At 34.7% G+C, this 19544-nt stretch overlaps 1 protein-coding gene across 1 annotated transcript; it reads left to right on the top strand.

The window, feature by feature from the left end:
- The first annotated feature begins 17098 nt into the window (after positions 1-17098).
- Positions 17099-19021, top strand: LOC131534654 (GTPase IMAP family member 9-like). The gene is made up of 3 exons (XM_058767655.1): positions 17099-17195; positions 17273-17329; positions 17853-19021. The coding sequence occupies exons 1-3, from the start codon at positions 17183-17185 to the stop codon at positions 18689-18691; spliced, it is 909 nt and encodes a 302-aa protein (XP_058623638.1). The 5' UTR covers positions 17099-17182; the 3' UTR covers positions 18692-19021.
- The last annotated feature ends 523 nt before the right edge of the window (positions 19022-19544 follow it).

The following is a 19544-nucleotide window of genomic DNA, read 5'->3' as shown; positions in this document are numbered from 1 at the left end:
AGCGTGACTTAAATTCATGTGAAATTGGGGCAAATAATGAATAATGTTCGTTCAGTGTCTGTGTTTAAAAATGTTGTTAATCTTTTGGTCTTTTAAGGAGGAGAAACACCATCGGCTCCATCTTCCATCGACTTTCTCGTGATCTAATTTAGAGTTTCTCTGTATTCAATCTTCTGCTCCTCAGGAACACGTTACAGTTACAGTCAATGCTAGGACTGATTTTAAAACTCTAATTTTAACACAGAAGTGCAGCAGCGTATCTTTGTGATCCTATCAGTCCTTCCAGTCCACCTCACTCTCTCCATGCTGCTCTCTCTCTTTTACTTCATCAGCCTTCATGTCGTGGAGAAAGAGCTTCATTAAAAGCCCCAAAGCTATGGACTGTTTCCTCCTACCATCAGAAATGCTTTAACATGCTGGTTAAGACATTTATTTATTTAAGGTTGTTTTTAATTAAAGGGATACTCCACCCCAAATTGAAAATTGTCATTAGTCATTTACCCCCATGTCGTTCCAAACCCGTCAAAGCTTCGTTCGTCCTCGGAACACAATTTTAAGATATTTTGGATGACAACCAGGAGGCTTGTGACTGTCCCATTGACTGCCAAGTAAACACTGTTACACTGTCAAGGCACAGAAAAGTATAAAAAAATTTTTTTTAAAAAAACATCGCCAAAATAGTCCATCTGCCATCAGTGGTTCAATCTGAATTTTATGAAGCGGCGAGAATATTTTTTTGTACGCAAAGAAAATAAAAATAACAATTTTACAACAATTCATCTCCTCTCTGTGTCAGGGTATAGCGCCATTTTGGAGAGCATCCGATGGACGCAAAGTGCGTACACTATATATTGTTGCGGACAACTAGTGATGTATAAAGCTATGTAATATATGAAAAGACACTTGTTCTTTGCTTTGTTTTATTTTAAATAAGAAGGTGTGACATTAAAATATTAAAATGCACATAAACACACACAAAACTCAAGTACGTATGGAGGGAGGGGTTCTAGCTGACCAATCACAGCGCTTGCGTTCTGCGTAGAATTGACATGCTGTTAGAATTTTGGAGAGGTGCACGTCAGGTTAAACAATAACCCAACCCTAACCTCACCGCTGGGTACAGAGTATGCTGAATGTTTAACATTATAGATAGATAGAATGCACATTTCATTGTTATTTATGTGAATGAGAGATGCCTTAAATACTGGTTTAAAGGAAATCTTTTATATATAGCAAGGATTTACCCAGTATTTACATATGCTAATTTATAAGACAAAAAATATGGCCAAAAAATGAAGGACAAGCTGAGCAATAATGCATATCTGCTTATGGAAATGGAATATATTTTAAGCATTTTTGTGCATTCGCTCAAAACACTGATAATACTATAATAAAACACTGCATTTACACTCTAAAAAATGCTGCGTTAAATACGACCGAGCGCTGGGTAAAATATGAACGAACCCAGTGATTGTGTTGTTTTGACCCAGCAGTTGGGTTACTGCCCAGAAAGTTGGGTTAAACATTTTGGTTGAAAACAACTCGATCGCTGGGTTTGTCAGTATTTAACCCAACATTTTTTAGAGTGTAGATACTTTCAGAATTCATCAATTTAAGATTATTAATGAAAAGCAACGATTATGCTTTCTTCACTTAATTCATGTGACAGGAGATAATAAAAGAGAGAAAAGCACATTATTACGTGCAGTAATCATTAAGTACAGCTCATTAAGTAGCCCGAATTGATCATCATGCTTGTATCATCATACACATTTCTACAGTAAGGACTAGATTATATTAGTTACATTTAGATGTTCTTTTGTGTGTCTTGCACCAGGTTTTGTTTTTTTGTCATTTAAACTGTAAGTGATTATGTCTTCTTAGCATTTGATGCCATCATCACAGCTGGGGCCGGCTGCATCTAATTTTTTTTCCACAAGGCTGGTCATAACTTTTTTAATTCAGTTATGAAAAGGTAGATTGGTCTTATTTGTATTGGAAAAGTGAGACTGATTACCCCTTGGCCACTGCTAGTTGGTCAAACGAGAACCGGTCAAGAAGGGTCTGGCTGCAGACTCTCGGACACCTGCGCTTCCACTAGTGACGTCACTTGCAATCTTTTTTATTTGATTCTGTTAATTAATAATTTTTTAATTGAATCACTCAACAACAGTAGCCAGGTGGTGAAGACAAGAAAAAATAAACTAAATTACAATGTCACTTGCAATTGCGACTTGCACTTTCCTCTACCAGCGACGTCACTTGCAATCGACACAAATCTTGTATGTTGCTAATGGAGACGAGACGCTGTGGTGGTTAAACGATTAAAATTAATTAGTACCATATTGTACAGGATCCTGCAACTCATCTGTAGGAGAAAAAGACAAGACCCGCAAATCTGTGACCACAGAACAGCAGAATATGAACGCAATGTGCAAAGTCTCTCGTTAAGCGCTTTCCTTAATCATTAAGTACAGCTTATATTGGGGTCTGTCTCCTTCAGGTTCTCCTTCAGAAATGATGAAACTCAATTTGTAACGTTGTTTCAGAGCATTGAAATAGAGACATTACTGGGATCTGGTTATATATGTCTCTCCTGAAGAAGAATCCTGTCTGAATTGATCTGCTTTAATGATAATCATATAGAAATGATGCTGCTTCTTCTGTCTAACTATCAGTGTGTTTCAGCCGAACCCTTCGCTCCAGCTGGTCTCTCTTCAGAAGGCCTCGGGATGCTGTTAGCTGAACGTGTTTGGGAAGACCAATCAGAAAGCAGCACAGGCGGGACATGTGATGTCATATCCTCAGAGAAGTTCATGACATCTAGACCAAATAACGTACTGTTTATTATAAACATCTGCGTGTCTGTTTTCTGGGGTAAAATATGAAGAGTTTTTAACGGAAAAAAATATCACTGGTGTAACGAGTGTAAAATAAGCTTTATTATTTTCACTCAACATCCTCTTACGGTCCACTTGTATTAAAAACTATTAATGATTCTTTTATTTGGAGAATATTACTTTATTTCATTGCATTGTTTTTTATTTACTTTTACTGATATGAATAGGTCTGTATTTCATATAAGGGTGATAGACTATGGGCACTTTTATGTTCTTTGGTCATATTTTTAAAAATACATATAATTTTCTGACATATTCCTCTTTTTTTGTCAAACTAACAATAAAACCACCTTAAAAACTTTTTACTACCTTTCTATTATGATTTTTTTTTCATACTTTTCAACCTCCTTATAGGTGTCAAAATCACTGTTTTCTCCTTGTCGCACACCCAGACTTTTAAACTTCAACAATGAAAATACAGTTTAAAAATATGACTTATCTGGTAACTATTAATGTACCTGAATTAAGCACTAGTAAAATAATTAAAATACATTATAGTATTTAATGTGAAACCACTATAAATATTGCTTTTTATACAAAATATAGCTGTCGCACAGTATTGGTGTCATTGCACCACAACATTGTAATGTCTCTTTAAAAGGTTTGTGTGAAAGATTGTTTCGGTGGTTTCTGTGGAAATGTTCAGTGACATCAGAGCACATGTTGGACATGGAGGAAATTTTAATTTAAACAACAAATGAAGAAAAATCAAGGTAAATATTGCTTGATCAGTTAATATATTTATTCTACGTCATGAGATCATGCTCTACTTAATATAAAAATTCAAGTTATTTATTTTCTAATAAGCTCTTACCCAAACCAATATTAAATTTCAGAGTGTGCCAGGTGTACAGTTCAGCGTTTGGTCCTTGGGGCAGTTAATTTATCTCATTGACAAATGTATAATTATTGTACATTGTGGAAAAACTGGTAAAACTAGTTAGAAAAATGATGTTAGACAATTCTTGAGTGGCATAAGTTATTCTATATTTAAATAACAGCTGTATATTGGGATGTGGTGGAAATGACATTTGTTCATTGCAGGTCGGAAAAAATGTAAAATATTAACAATTTCTCTTGTAATCTAAGTTTGTCCTCTTACAGACCTTAAAACTAGACAAATTATTTAAACTTATGAGACCGTTACATGACTTTTGAACAAGGCTAAAAGTGCCCCTAGTTAAAGAAACGGTCACAACACAAAGGGACTCGGAGGCAAAGGCAAGTCGAAAAAGAGAATTGTGTTGTCCAACTAAACAGTCTGTTGTTCGCTAGCTGGATCAGGCATATGCAGAACTGGAAAATAATTCAGAAGAAAACTGGAACATAGAAGCAGACTTGACTTGTGCGAGAGGCAAACGAACCACTGGCCGCAGGCAACTGGGAGACTGGGCAGAGATCAGGTCAGACACTAGACAGGACAAGACTGTTCTTGACAAAACACAAAAGAGTAACAGTAATCATTAGAAAGAGAGCTCGCAGAATGGCTGTGAAGCACAATAATCTGACAAAGAAGTTTAGTAACACACAGAGAGAAATAGAGGAGCAAATCAACGTCAAAAGGAAACAGGTGCCGTCAGTGCAAGCGCTGATTGTGAACGCGGACAGCTGAGTCTAGGAAGCAGAGCAAGAAATAGAAAGGAAAAGAAAACTGGAATCAAACCCGGCTCATGACAGAAACGCCCATATTTGTGTTTATTTATGTAAAATATATCGACTAGTTTAAAGGCTATTTCAAAAATAGGCTTTTGAATGAGTTTCGTCTGAAGTCATACACTTAAATGGAGCAAATGTAATGCTTTTTACAGCAAGCCAGTCAGCCATGAAAGTGTCACATCCATGAAACCCAGCCCACTTAAACACATCAGTATTATAACTTATGCTCCCAAAATTATTTGATGCTGGGACCAACAGAGACAATAGTTTGACTATCGCCCTCTAAGATAGGGTTAAAGCAAGTGGTTAAACATATTCACCCCCAACTCTTCTTGGGAGCATACACAAAATTCATTGTAGTACCAAACACCATCACAAGAAAAGTTTATTTATTTATTTATTTGACTTTTGGGGAAAAAGCTAAAATATTTCAATAATGAAATAAATAATAGCATTAATAAAAAACATAACTAATAAAATGAATAATGAGTAAATAATAAATTACATGCTGTCAAATATCCTCTATATTTGGAAGAATTTCACCAGCTTGTCTAGCCCTCACCCTGCCAAACAATTGATGAATTGCTAATGCGATAAGAGCTTGCTTGGAGACCATTCAGGGCTTTGTAATCAATCAGCAAGATTTAAAAATGTATGCAATGTTTAACAGGGAGCCAATGCAGTGTTGACAGAACCAGCACAGAATTAGCAGGTCAATAGATGATGTCTTCAGATACTGAAAGTGTGCTTCTGGAAATGATCAGATGCAGTGGGAAATGTTCTATGCAGCTGGATGAATCGACTGATGTTTGTAGGCACGCTCGGCTCCTGACAAATGTTGGATTAGTAGAATGAATATTTTAACCATATTAAATATATTCATCATCTTTTGTGTCAAATTTTTAAATTGAGTTCATTGGGAATTATGAGAAACTATAGGCTGTTACTAATCGAATCAATAAAATCCACAGCAGAATCGCATTCAGATAATAAAGCAGGATTTAGATGTATTAACCTTGCAACTGCAAAAATAATGCTATGAGATTTGTGTTTTTAAAACATAATATTTATTTATTTTATGAAATGGCACTTTAAATATGAAGCTAAATCACCAGCAGGTGGGGAGTCGCTGTCTTCTTGAGCGAGTCATTGATTCAAACGATTCGTTCATACGGCTGATTCATTCAGGAGCGAATCCTGATTGATTATGAGACACAGCTGATCCGAGTTGAGCCTTTATCTTTCTCCAGTGTCAGAGATCTCCGTAATTAAGAAGATCTGAAGGCCTTATAGCTGGAAATGTTTATTGTGATTGTGGAAGCTGAGGAGAAGTCTGAAGACTGAACTTGTGACTGTCATTTTGTTAAATATTTTATTAAATCATGGAAATCCACATAAATATTGATAAATATGATGAACACGAACAAATCATAGAAAGAAAAAACACAACAATTCTCATACAGCTAAATCTCATGCAAATTTTTTTTTTTTCGGTCTGGTTTCAGAGTCGGCCTACTACAGTGAGAAACTTTGTGATTTATACAGTACGTGTCTTCAAGTAATGAGGTGTTAAACCTGTGAAACTGTAACAAACAATATTCAACATAAACTAGAATCCAAAACTGTGAGCTTGTTTTACGTTCTGTAGATTATCTCAGTATGAAATCTCAGTTCACTTGCATTTTCAGGCTAACAGCTGAAATGCGGGCTTAAGCTAAACCTATTTTTCAGTCCTTTAGGTTTGGTGAAATGTATGTTATAAAATTCAACAACAGGCATGACAACTTTGTAAACACTTAACAACTAATATTTAAGCTGAATACATGATATTTAGAAGGAAAAAATAAATATATATATATATATACTACAATATTTCAAGGGACTGTGATGTTGAACACAGTAACTTCATGCCGCACTGTTTTAATAAAAGTGGATCAGTTATGAAGACAATCATGACGACACACAGCTGCTGTTGTGCGTGTTTCCCCAGGATCATACCTTTTGGTCAGATAAATACCTAAAACGTGTGTCTGTGTGCTGGTGCAGTCCATCTAAAATGGTCAAAAACATGCACCTTTCAATGAATTAACTACATGACATCTGTGATTTATTTATTAAAGTCATGTTTAGAGACGCGTACAAAGAAAATAGTGTTTCCACACTGTCTTCAACTTGTAATGTGCAACTTCTAGTTCTAAATGAAATAGATGTACATGTAACAGAGAAACTGTAAGATCTGTGTGTCTCGTGGCCGCTTCGAAGACGGACCAGAAAAAGCTCTACAGTACATCACAATCTCGGTTTAAACAATCTCTTGTAGAAGGACTATGCTTTTATTTTCTTATAATGTATTTGTTCATATTTTCCTGCAAACACACGCGACATGATTGACCAGATTCTGAGAATAGTCTTCCTCTAAAAACAATGAAAAAGTATAGCGTGGTATCAGGTAGGCCATCAAAATCGGCATTAAAAACTTTAACAAATTTAGAAGAGAGGATTTCAGTATTAGGTATTTGTTATACTGATACATATTTCTGTTGTGCAAACATATTTCCTGTATAAACGACTATGTCTATAACCTTTTCAAAGGGAATGTAGTATAATGTCACGAGTACGACAAATAAAATGTGCACATCTGAACAAGAGCTCTAGATGTAGTGGCGTAAGAAAAAAGTAATTTAAAACACCATTTACAAAAATATACCCAGATGATCATGATCAATATACCTTTTCAAGACTGTGTACGACCTCAAACTTTACTGAATGTGTAGCTTTAAGCACAATGGTAAGATATGTCAATTCAGTCGTAAGTGTAAAACAGCACGCCTTAATTTTTGTGTCGATACTTAATGGGGTCTCACATCAAATAGATGAATAATCGTCCTAAAAAGAAATACCGACTTAGTCAAACACTCTCAAGAAATTTTCTTAATTTTCATTTATTTCTGTAAACACTGAATGCTGATGGCTCTCAGAGAGAAGGCCTCATCTACAGTACAGTCATAGTAGTGACATATACAGTCCAACAAACAAAATGTGAGCCGTGTCATCCATAATCCTGACCGTCTGACTTAGTAAAATGTCAGTCACAATAGATCAAGAGGAGGATTTCTGTATTCTGTATGTATTATAGCAATTTTTCTTAAATGATGTATACATTTTTGCATTTTGTAATTCAATGATTTTTAGTCAATTTGCTTTGCGCAAAGATAATTCCTATGTATAGATTATGTTTGAATTATTTCTATAACATTTACAAAAGCGTGGAACATCGTAGTTCTCAAAATATGTTTGCATTACATCAAATAAATATGACAGAAGTGGAGAAACAAAGATGTTTAGCACATGCACACATTGTAGATGCTTACGTACACCTGAGATGATGCTTTATTTGAGTCAAAGAAGATGGTGACAGTGACTGATGACATTCTTTAATGTTTAATGTCGTTGTGTTGAAAAAGATTCTGTGGATACACTTGAGGGAAATAATTTGAAATGGAGGTTTGTCAAAATAATAAAAAGTTCAGTCAAATGTTCAATCATTTTCTTAAATGAATGAGTATGTGATCGTCATGCTCTCTTTCCCATGCGAGGATTAGCATGAGCTTGCAGAGGAGTCTTAAAACAAATACAGCCAAACATACGAAATGTGAATTGTGTCATCTGCTATCTGAGTAAGATGACTAAATTCAGTTATCCTTTCACAATTGTTTATGAAACAGATTTTCCGAATTCTATATGCATTATAAACATTTTCTTGTCTTGCTATACACGCTTTCTTAGAGATTTGGTCTCTTGAGTGAATGAAAGGTTATGGATTGAATTTATCAATACAAGAGTGTGGAAACATGCTCAAACTTAAATGAATGTGCAGCTTTCAGTGCAATAGTTTGATTTGTTTCAGTTGTAATAGTTTTAAGGGTAAAACAGCAAGACTTAATTTTCGTGTTGATGTTTCGTGTGTTCGCACATCATGGACAGACACAAAGTTGCACTAAAAGAAATTTCTCGAAAAGAAAAGTTACTTAATTACTGTTACTGTTACTTAATTTCTTAATTTTCATTTATTCCTGTTATGATGACAGCTCACAAAGAGGTGTCTTCACCTAAAAACATACACCGTCCAACAAAAAATTGTGAACGGCCATCTGAAATCTTGATAATATGACTAAATCTAGTAATGTAAAAAAAATTAAAACAAAATGTTATTTACAAAACACTTCTTAGATGAGACGCATACCTGACACAATCTGTTGGCGTGCAAAAATACTCATAAATGTTTTAGCACAGCTACTTACACACATAGTATGAGAACTGTAGCCTACATTGTATCAGTTGTCATAGTAAATTCATTACCAGTTTATTAGGGTCAAAAGGAAATGATGATAATAGTTGAAACATCCTTATATTTTATATCTCTTTCATTTTGAAAATCACACATGCTGGTGCTTTAATCTTTTAGTAAACCATTTAAAACGACATGGTACCTAGAAAATAGTCAAAATGTACAAGTTGTGTGTTCTAGGTGAGAAATTTACACCAATAAAGTTTTCATGAACATTAGAAAAAAACATGTATTCCCTGTGGCTGTTAAACATAATTTGAAATAATAAATAATTTGAAAACGTAGGTCTGTCAAATGAGAAAGGTTCAGTCATACATTTACAAAAAAACTTTTCTAAAGTAAAAAATTGTGTGTTTGTCACAAACACATCCAAAGAGTTTTCTACTCGTGTGAGAAAAGCACTTGGGTGCAATATCATCAGGCTGTTTTAAAGAAATTAAAGAATAAAACTAAAGTTTAATTTAAAGACAATAGACAGCATGACTTGCTTTAGTGACAATGTGTTTAAAACTTTTTAAACATGTTTAAAACTGTAGGTGTAATTGTTTTACTGAGAAGTTTTAAGTGAAATGTATATTTGTTCTTTTAAAGTACACATACTATCTATGGGCTAGATTAAAATGAAAACATTTATTAAATAACAAAAAGTAAAAACAACATTTTTGCTCATACTTAAAATTTAGTATACTCAGATTTGTGTGTGTGTGTGTGTGTGTGTGTGTGTGTGTGAGAGAGAGTCCAAATAATCAGCCAAAGTGTTGATTATTTGTCTAAAGGCAGGGCTTATTTAAAATGTTTATTTGTTTGTCTTGTCATATCATGTTATGTACTTTTCATTTAAACATTGTCATTTAGCACAATGGTCAACCATTGTTGTTTTATTGGGCTTTATAAATAAAATGAACTGAACTGAACTCAAGCATGATTCTGTGCACATCTATATGAGCGAATGCTGTAAAGCCATTAACACAAGCACAAAGAGGATACTGTCGTCCGCTGTCAGTTAGACCCCACAATCACCTTCACTGTCAGAAGTAAATGGATAGTTGGTGGTTTGAATAATTTTTAACTTAAGACTGCTTCTCATAAGTTTATCTATTCAACCTACAGATTAGGTTGTTCTGATCCTACCGAGGTGTTAGCATACACACGTTGAGATGATAAAGAAAAACTTGCCCGGACATAGCACCTTTTTCAGACGCATATAGAAATTTTCATCAATTGGTGAATTCTTTAATTCTATGTTTCAGTTTTCATACAATCAAAACAATGATGTCTTAGCTATCAACATTCAGCCTATAGATCAAGCAGAACTGAACCGTTTAGGGGTTTGACATTAGACACGTGTTTGGATGCCTTCCATCCCCCCAAAAACAAAGAACAACCCTCAAACATGACACCTTTTTTTTTTTTTTACCCCCAACCTGGAAAGGTAGACGTCCTGACAACCTTCCTTATTCAGAAGCCGATGTAGACAAGCCGGTAGGAACAAATTGGTGACTAGGCAATAACATATGCCATACAAATCAAACAAACATTGGTCCTCTTAAGGAGCCACCACATCACCCATTACTCAGCCACTTTTTCCACAACCTGGAGGACCCCCCCTGACTAGGCATTAACATATAACATACAGATCAAACAAACATAAGGTGGCAATACACATCCTTTGCTCAGCCAATTTTCCACAATCAAGAAGACCCCCAACACCTCCAGACTGAGCGTTAGCTACAGACCTGGAAGGAACGCCATAAAAACCCCATGGCACCAGGTGAGTGATAAAAAACATCATAAATCCACTCATAAATCCAACAAATGTCAAATCAAATGTCATCTGTTTAGATCTTTTGATTTACACGCATCCTACTGTCAGTCAGGGGTGACAGGACCCCGGTGACGTGACAGTCAGGGTGACAGAGGGGGTCATATACCCATAAATCAGGTCAGAAATCTACCCTGGTATACATTTGACATAGGACAACCTGTCAATCAACACTGACAGGGTGCCCATAAATCCGGTCATAAATCATGGTCATAAATCATTATTGATGGACAATGTAGGATATAACTACTTTTGTTGCCTCAACAAATGTATTTTAGCAAATTGTTACAACAGACAATGAAAAACCTAACATTAAAGTACAAAAGTCAAGAACCCAACTAAAGCAGACTCTGATCACAATAATGGTGGTTTGTTGAAATTTCAACATTAATTGCGGATGCAATAGTAATTTTTATTCAATGCAATTAACATTGACAAATCAACCATTTTTAACATTGATTCAATGGTTGCTTGCTATCAGGGTAGATTCACTTTACAAGATTGACCATTAGTGATGACACTTGCGGTTAACAAGCAGAATCACTGAAGATAAGAGGAACAACAAGAACAGAAAAAAAGAGCAGACGAGCAGACAGCACAACTACAACTGACTCGCAGCCACACAGCCTTAGATGAAATCAACTGCAAATGAAATCAATGATATTGAAACTCCAAAAACAACATCAAAGTGTGCAATTATAATAAACCATTTTGGCTTTATTTCTTTCGTATGGTCTGTTTGAAGTCATCATTATGGTGAGTTGGGCACTTGGCCCTTGGCTAATTAATTATACTTCAGCAATTGTTTAAAGTGCATGCTATCACTATTGTCTACAATATTTCATGCTACGCACTGCAATTACATACCTTTTACTTTGTAGACTTTTTTTGGAATCAATGACTGACAGCTAGATTTTGACACATGAGGATTTTTCTTTGTTTTCATATCTCTGAATGTTTTAGTTTCATTAGTTGTTTAAACTGTCAAAAACAACCATGGTTCACATATACACCGTTGGGTTTGTCTCAATCGAATGTAAACATCTGGGAAAGTAATTGTATGTGTATCAATATATTGATCTGTGCTTTACTGTAGTTCTAGTGCAGCAGCCTAATATGAGAATTAGTAGAATATGTTATTTATACGATTAATAATATGCATTTTAATTTATTCATTTGATTATTTACATTTACATTTACATTACATTTCTTACTTAAATGCTGCTTTTAAGGATACTTGTACTGTACCTGAAAAATTAAAAGTATTTTAATTATTTTATTTTATTTGTCCAATTTAAAAATAATAATAATTATATCTCCGTGTCATCAATGTACGGAGCCCCGCACATGACATGCAAGAAAAAATAAATAAATCGTGCACGATTTAGCAAATCGAGGGAATGAATTAGTAAATTGTGCACACAATTTAGCCTACTATTTTTTTTTTTTATTTTTTTTTTTTTCTGCATGTCATGTACATGACTTCGTATCAATGCCTTTTCCATGGGTCCTTAAAAAGTCTTAAATTTAATTGTATAAAATTTAAGGCCATAAAAAGTACAGTGGGAACGGAAAGACAACAATTGCCATATAGCTTAATGTGATTATTAAAATTAAAAAGGCTATTATGATTTCACTGCACTGCTTTGTGTACTGCCGTTACTGGGAAAACTGTTATATTTATGCTGTTCTGAAAGCGCCACCTGCTGGCAGAGAATGAATTAGCATTTTTTTTTTCAGCCCTTCTTCTGGTTTAATATAATATTGGATATTAAACCAGCCATCAAATCATGAATATAATTGATATGTTTGACTCTTTTCTTAAAAAAGTTAAGTTAAGTCGTGACGTATTGTCAAGTATGGTGACTCATACTCAAAATGGTGCTCTGCATTTAACCCATGCAAGTACACACACACACACACACACACACAGCAGTGGGCAGCCTGCTGTGAAGTTTATTACATTATTTTAATTTTTTTTTCTTTCTTTTTTGAAAACCTGTAGGTTTCAACTGTAAATCATGCTTTTTACAGTCATTTTACAGTTTAATATGTTACCATAGACATTTCCCTACCCCACTCATTGCATTAATTTTATCTGTGCAGGTCTTAAAAACAGTCTTAAAACGTCTTAAATTTGAGCTTAAAAATCCCGCAGAAACACTGTGTGCTATAAAATAAACATGATTACATAAACAAGGAAAACAATTCAAAATTAATATTACAAAGGTGTACAAACTTATATTTTTGTGCAAAAGATAAAATTATTCCAATTTTGGAGGCCATAATGTCAGCCATCAAACACTGAACTGGACTAGATCCAAAAAGCAACAATCTGAACACAAAGAGGTCTGAGACAGTGGACCAAAAAAGGATTTGAGTCCTCTTTCAGGAACAGCGACAGTGTGAACATAAAGAAAACTGGGTCCTTTTTCACTTAAAGGGGTCTGGGTTCGATTCTTTTAAAGAGGACTCAAGTGTGAAAACAATTCACAGACTCAATTTCTGAGTGTAGTCAAAAGCGTTATTATCATGTATACAAAGTAAAGGGTAGCAATGCAATGAAAGGTTGAGATAATTCTTCAAAATATAGGACACCACAATATAGGATATCATACACTTGTATAATACAACAGATGTTGAACATACAGTACAGACTTAACGCCATCTAAAATACAAGGAAAAGAGATATAAAAATACTATATATAATGTAACTCTTTATGATGATGTAGGTGGGTGCTAGGCAAATGTAATAATACATTTGTTCTTTTAGTTTTTCTTTATGACTTTAATTTTAACTTTAGGAATACAAACTGCCACATGAATTAGGTTTAGCAATGGGACTGTGTAAAAGGAGAGGCGTCGCACCCGTGGGGGATGTGGATGTTTTAACACCCACACTTTTCCCGGTGAGAGGGTTCAACACCCGCACTTTTTCCGCAGTTTTGCACAAACGCCTTACAGCAGTCGCTCCTCCGTTTCTCTGGCCGCTCTGTGTCTGCGCTCGCTGCGGCTGCCCCTCCCTCTCAAACATGACACCGGTGTTACAATATATTCAGTTCCTGAAATATTTGGTTCCAGTGGGTGGCGCTTATGTGAATATTCATCAGGATAACGCCGTGGGCAGGGCCATCCAAAACCTGACGAGTGGAACAGAAATTATTAGCGTGAGCTCCTCAGATCGTGTTTTGTCTTACGGATTATTTCAAGCAGGTAGTAAAATTGAACGAAGTTAAGCTTCAACTACTCATATGATTGTTCACATTTTGTAAATAATTAATTGTTTCTGTAACGTGTTTCTTAGTACTCTGTTTACCTTCATCCTATATCACTATTTAGGTAGTGTTGAAATACAACTACAAAAAAAAGCATATTTCTCCGAATTTCTCCAAGATTTGTTGACTGTTGACGTTTTTCACGAATGTCTGAGATTAAGCGTTTTCAGTGTTTAAATAAATATTTACAAATATATTCTTGTGTTTTTATTCTGTCTCCCAATCTTGTCTGTGTCTAAAAATAGCCTTTAGATTATACGCTGATAGCTCAAGACCACACAAGAACTTGGGATCGATGTTTGCGTGCTTGAATGTTACTCTACACTCAACTCAACATCATTTTGATACACAACCCTCATGCTTTCTTTATCAACAGTTATCATAAATGTTAAGCTTCAGTGGCATTAACTGTTGTATTCTGTAACAATGCTTTAGAATGTTGGGCAAGTTAAGACATTTATTTAAATTGTTTTTATGTCTAACCTCTAAACAAATTACAGCTCATCCATTTACATCATCCTTCTCCTAAAATGCACTGGTGTTAATGTAATGTTATACTTATATTAGTCCAATAAGTAGGCCTAGTTTTTCTAGTTGTTATTATTTGCCTTTTCTGCTGTAGTGATATTTTACTTTCCTAACCTCATTAGTAACAGCCATTTTTTGTGCCAACATGTTTACTAAATTACATAATGGGTTAGGTTTGATTCATGAGTAATTTCAAACGGAACTGTAGCCTACATTTTATCCCATATATAGGAATTTGTGGTTGAAAAATTATTGAAAAAAAGAGTCTGTAAGAGATGTTCCTTGATGGCAAGCTCTGTGCATTCAACAAAAATCAAGAAGAAAAATAAAAAGCGAGCTCAAATTTGTTTAATTCAAATATGGGTGCCATTCCAAAGGTAAGTGCAAGTTGTAATAGAACAGAGACAATAGAAAATTTTGTGTTTATTTTTGCACATAAAAACCGCTTTCACGTTTGGCTTGTTTACACGTTTCATGTGGTACCAGCCATAGCAACACTGAATCTGAAAAAGACAGTAAAATCAATATGAAAATGTAAACTAGCAAAGTTAAGAGAAAAAAAACCTATATAAAGAACACATTAAAATACCCAAGAGTCAGTGTCATCCTGAGTGTTAGGATATTTGTCCCCACATGACTAGCATAGATTAGACAGGTCTTCTGTGGAAACAAAGGCATTAAGGTATTGTTGTAATGATGCACATCACCACATCTTATTGGATGTTGAATGTTTCACAAATTGAATGTATCACACACATATGTAACCAATTATTTCTTGTCCAGAACTGTGTACACCAGCAAATGCAAATCGCCAGGTGTGGTGGGTCAACAACATAAATAATAATAGTGTCATTTAAAAGAAGAGGATAAAGCCATGTTAATAATATAATGTGATATACCTAATGCTATCTAAATGTCATATATACTATTTAGGCTGTTTAAATTTGATAACCATTCACACATTTCTGTGTAAAATGTATTGAGGTTTATCAATGCATTCATTAAGTGGAAATTTCTTTAATAGTAAGACAAAAGTGTCATTTTATTTATATTTATCTGTAAAAATGTTTGTCGAGAAAAATCATGGGATTAAGGACCAAATTACTACATCAAGACTAACAAAATACTTATTCAAATAAGTGTACATTTCCTTAATTTTTGTGATATACCTTTTTCTGTACCTTGTAGACCAGTATTGTTTTCGTGTTCAATTATTTACAAAAACATTACATAAGAATTATTACATAATTTAAAGGCTATTTTTAGACACAGACAACATTGGGAGACAGAATAAAAACACAAGAATATATTTGTAAATATTTATTTAAACACTGAAAACGCTTAATCTCAGACATTCGTGAAAAACGTCAATAGTCAACAAGTAATCTTGGAGAAATATGTTTTTTTTTTTTGTAGTTGTATTTCAACACTACCTAAATAGTGATCAGTTCTGATATAGTACAGAGTACTAAGGAACACGTTACAGAAACAATGAATTATTTACAAAATGTGAACAATCATATGAGTAGTTGAAGCTTAACTTCGTTCAATTTTACTACCTGCTTGAAATAATCCGTAAAACAAAACGAGATCTGAGGCGCTCACGCTAATAATTTCTGTTCCACTCGTCAGGTTTTGGATGGCCCCGCCCACGGCGTTATCCTGATGAATATTCACATAAGCGCCACCCACTGGAACCAAATATTTCAGGAACTGAATATATTGTAACACCGGCTTTGAGTGTGACCGGCTGATGATTGGCTGTTCTGCCTTAAGTCCCGCCTCTCTTGGTGTGTTAGCTTTATCGGTCAGCTCGTGCTGAGGAGGCGGGAACTTATGGTTATGGTTATTTTCTCCCTTTTCCAGGTACTTTGAATGAGTGTTTATGCTTTCGAGGTTTTGGGAAGATGTTCTGTTTATGTTTTGTTGACATGTCGAGTGTTTTCTGTATTATATTTCGTTTTTTAGACTAATGGTAATTGCTAATTGGGATATTGTTCAGCAGCTAGCTAAATTCGGTTATGTATGTGGCATGCAATAAAGTAACTGTGATGAAGAAGGCAGGGAATTGATGAGGAGGAGGGACAAATTGTCATTGTTAAGCAGTGTATTTATGGGTTTATTGCCAGTGCAACTGATTTTGATATTTTGAGCATTGTTTGTTAATAATTTTAAAATAATTTCCCCCTGGGATTATTAAAGTATTTCCGATTCTGATTCTTTAGCAAGACTACTGTTGTGTATTTTCACAACAGAGGTTTGACTTATTTTCTGTGTGTTCCGAGTGTGTTTTTATACTTTTCTAGTATCACTCATTTAAATGGGAAGCTTTTTATATCTTGTATGTTATACCTGTTGTACCCTTCTGTCATTGTATTCATCGTTTTTATTGTTAACAAACAAACCACATCCATCCCCCGCACTTTTGAAACGCTTGCTACGCCCCCAAGCGATTTGAAGCTATTTCAATTCAATCATGATTGGTTGATTTGTAATGTATCTCCTTTTATGGAAATTCTTATGTAAGTTTCAGTTTCTTGCTGTTATAACAACAAGAATGAAACTAGACCTTTGACAGTAAGCTAGAGTAGATCATCAGGGAGCGTTCTAAGCAACATTCAAAACTGAAAAAATCTCCACAAAAAAATTTGAAATGAGTGAATCGGGTAAATAATTTATTAACAATATTTTAAATCGGTTTTAAAGTAACATGAAATAAGTATAAACTGTTTTTTTTTAACAGAGGCATTACTGTCAAGTGACTTTTACAGAAGTTCTTATGACTCAAATGTCTTATCAAGTAAGTGATTAAAATTCTTCCCACATTTTATTACTGAATGTGATGCTCACAAATTTAAACATTGTCAGGATTTCATTGTATATTATTTATGACAAGAGGTGTATAGACTCTGTGCAACACTGTGAGTTTCATTAGAAAGTGGTGTTCTATTCTAATGTGTGGTTATCAGTTAGTTCACTGAAGTTCAATGCTGTATAGTATTTTTTTTTATTTTTTTTTTATTATTTTAGAATTATGACAAATTGCTTTTGATATTCCTTATTTTAAGTCACTTTGGATGAAAGCATCTGCTAAATGAAAAAAATTGCAAAAGCAAGTGTGTTCACACAGAGAAACATATGGTAACCTAATTTATTAGGATGCTAGATTCTGATTAAAAAACAATCTTTCTATTGCTTTGATCTTGATCATTTACCAAAATAACCAGTTAAGATCTACAGTTTAGCCAAATGCCTTTGTATCAGCTCTCCACCTGCTTTGAGGAACAACTATTTAGAATATAATGATGGTTGTTGATTTGCAGCATCTGACTCTGAGCTAAGGATTATTCTGGTAGGGAAGACCGGAACAGGCAAGAGTGCAACAGGGAACACAATTTTGGGACACAACAGGTTTCATTCAGAAGTTTCACCTGAAGAAGTTACAACAATGTGCAGCAGAGAATCTGTAGAGCAAGGAGGAAGAATAATCTCTGTAATTGACATGCCAGGGTTTTCCGGATCGCTGACTAAAAAAGAAATGAAGACACATATAGAGCAGTGTGTTGAGCTGTCTGTTCCTGGTCCTCATGTGTTTCTGCTGGTGATCAATCTGGATGCGAGATTCACTCGGGAGGAGGTAAACACGGTGAAACTCATTCAGGAAAACTTTGGAGAAAATGCTGTGCGCTTTATTATTGTTCTGTTCACTCGCTCAGATCAGCTGGAAAATAAAACTTTGCAAACGTTTGTAGGGGAAAGCCCGAACTTAAGGAAACTTACTGACAGCTGTGGTGGCAGATATCATGCATTCAACAATAAAGACATGAGGAACCGCTCTCAGGTCACAGAGCTGCTGAAGAAGATTGACAGAATGATCCAGGAAAATGGAGGAACCCATTACACCAATGAAATGTTTGAACAAGCTCAGAAAAAGATTAAAATAAAAGAGATGAAGAAAAAGGCAGTAGACATTGCTTTAGGAGTTGGATCAGCCGTAGGAACAGGAGCAGCAATAGCAGGAGGTGTCGTCCTGGGAGTAACTGAGGTTGTGGTTCTACCTGCGGTTGTAGTTACAGCAGGGGCTGCATTAGCAGTAGGAATGGGTGCATCACTTGCTGTGAAAAAAGTCAAGAAAATGAGAGAGAGAGAACAAAACAATTAGACTAAAAATAGCAACCTCTTCAATTTTTCAATATGTAAATTCCCAGATCTGCTTTACTTTCAGCTGTTGTTAAACAGGTGTTTTTGTTGCTTAAAATTGGGACATCGAATGTGCTTTTTGCTTTTAATTTAAAACTTTATTTTGTTTGTTTGTTTGTTTTTTACTTTAAAAGGGAATCAGATATTAATGTTTGTTCAAACTTTTAGTTTAGGTCTGAACATGTCCTTACCATAAATGTAATGTAGGTTTAATGTAATATTTATATTGTGCTATTTGACTACTTGTACTGCATTATTAATAGGTATGAATAAAGTAAATGATTTTGCTCCATTTTCCTGTGTGTGTGTGTGTGTGTGTGTGTGTGCGTGTTAAATTAAATTCACGTTTATTTGTATAGCGCTTTTCACAATAAAAATCGTTTCAAAGCTTATCAGTGGTGACTATCTCAAGTTGATGTCCATATGGCAGAAATCTACAGTAAAAACCATGCAGTTAGTTAATGACATGTAATAAAACAGATGGTGAAGCTTGTGTAATTCAATAACAGAGAAGCAAATAGAGACAACATTAGCATAGCTGCTGTTCCAACCAAGCAGAAGTTATGTGTTCAACCCAAGTAATTAATAAAAATTATAGAACTTCAACAAACCCTAATCTATTATTATTATTATTATTATTATTATTACTTCTCCAAGTGAGACAATTTTACAAAACTGTCTTGGCTTGCAGCTTGGCAGTTAATCCCTATATGCACTAAAAACACCAAAAACATAAACATGTACAAAATATACTACTTCTGCACAAACAGAAACATTCTCACCAGCACGTCTGTCCAAAGATGTTGAATGATTCC

The sequence above is a fragment of the Onychostoma macrolepis genome, chromosome 25 (genome assembly GCF_012432095.1).
Source record: "Onychostoma macrolepis isolate SWU-2019 chromosome 25, ASM1243209v1, whole genome shotgun sequence".
Classification (NCBI taxonomy): domain Eukaryota; kingdom Metazoa; phylum Chordata; class Actinopteri; order Cypriniformes; family Cyprinidae; genus Onychostoma; species Onychostoma macrolepis.
The sequence above is the reverse complement of the archived record's forward strand: the minus strand, read 5'-3'. Positions and strand labels throughout refer to the sequence as shown.

Coding starts and splice junctions, on each gene's coding strand:
- LOC131534654 (XM_058767655.1), top strand. Junction 17,330..17,852: donor TGACTCAAATGTCTTATCAA/GTAAGTGATTAA, acceptor GTTGATTTGCAG/CATCTGACTCTGAGCTAAGG.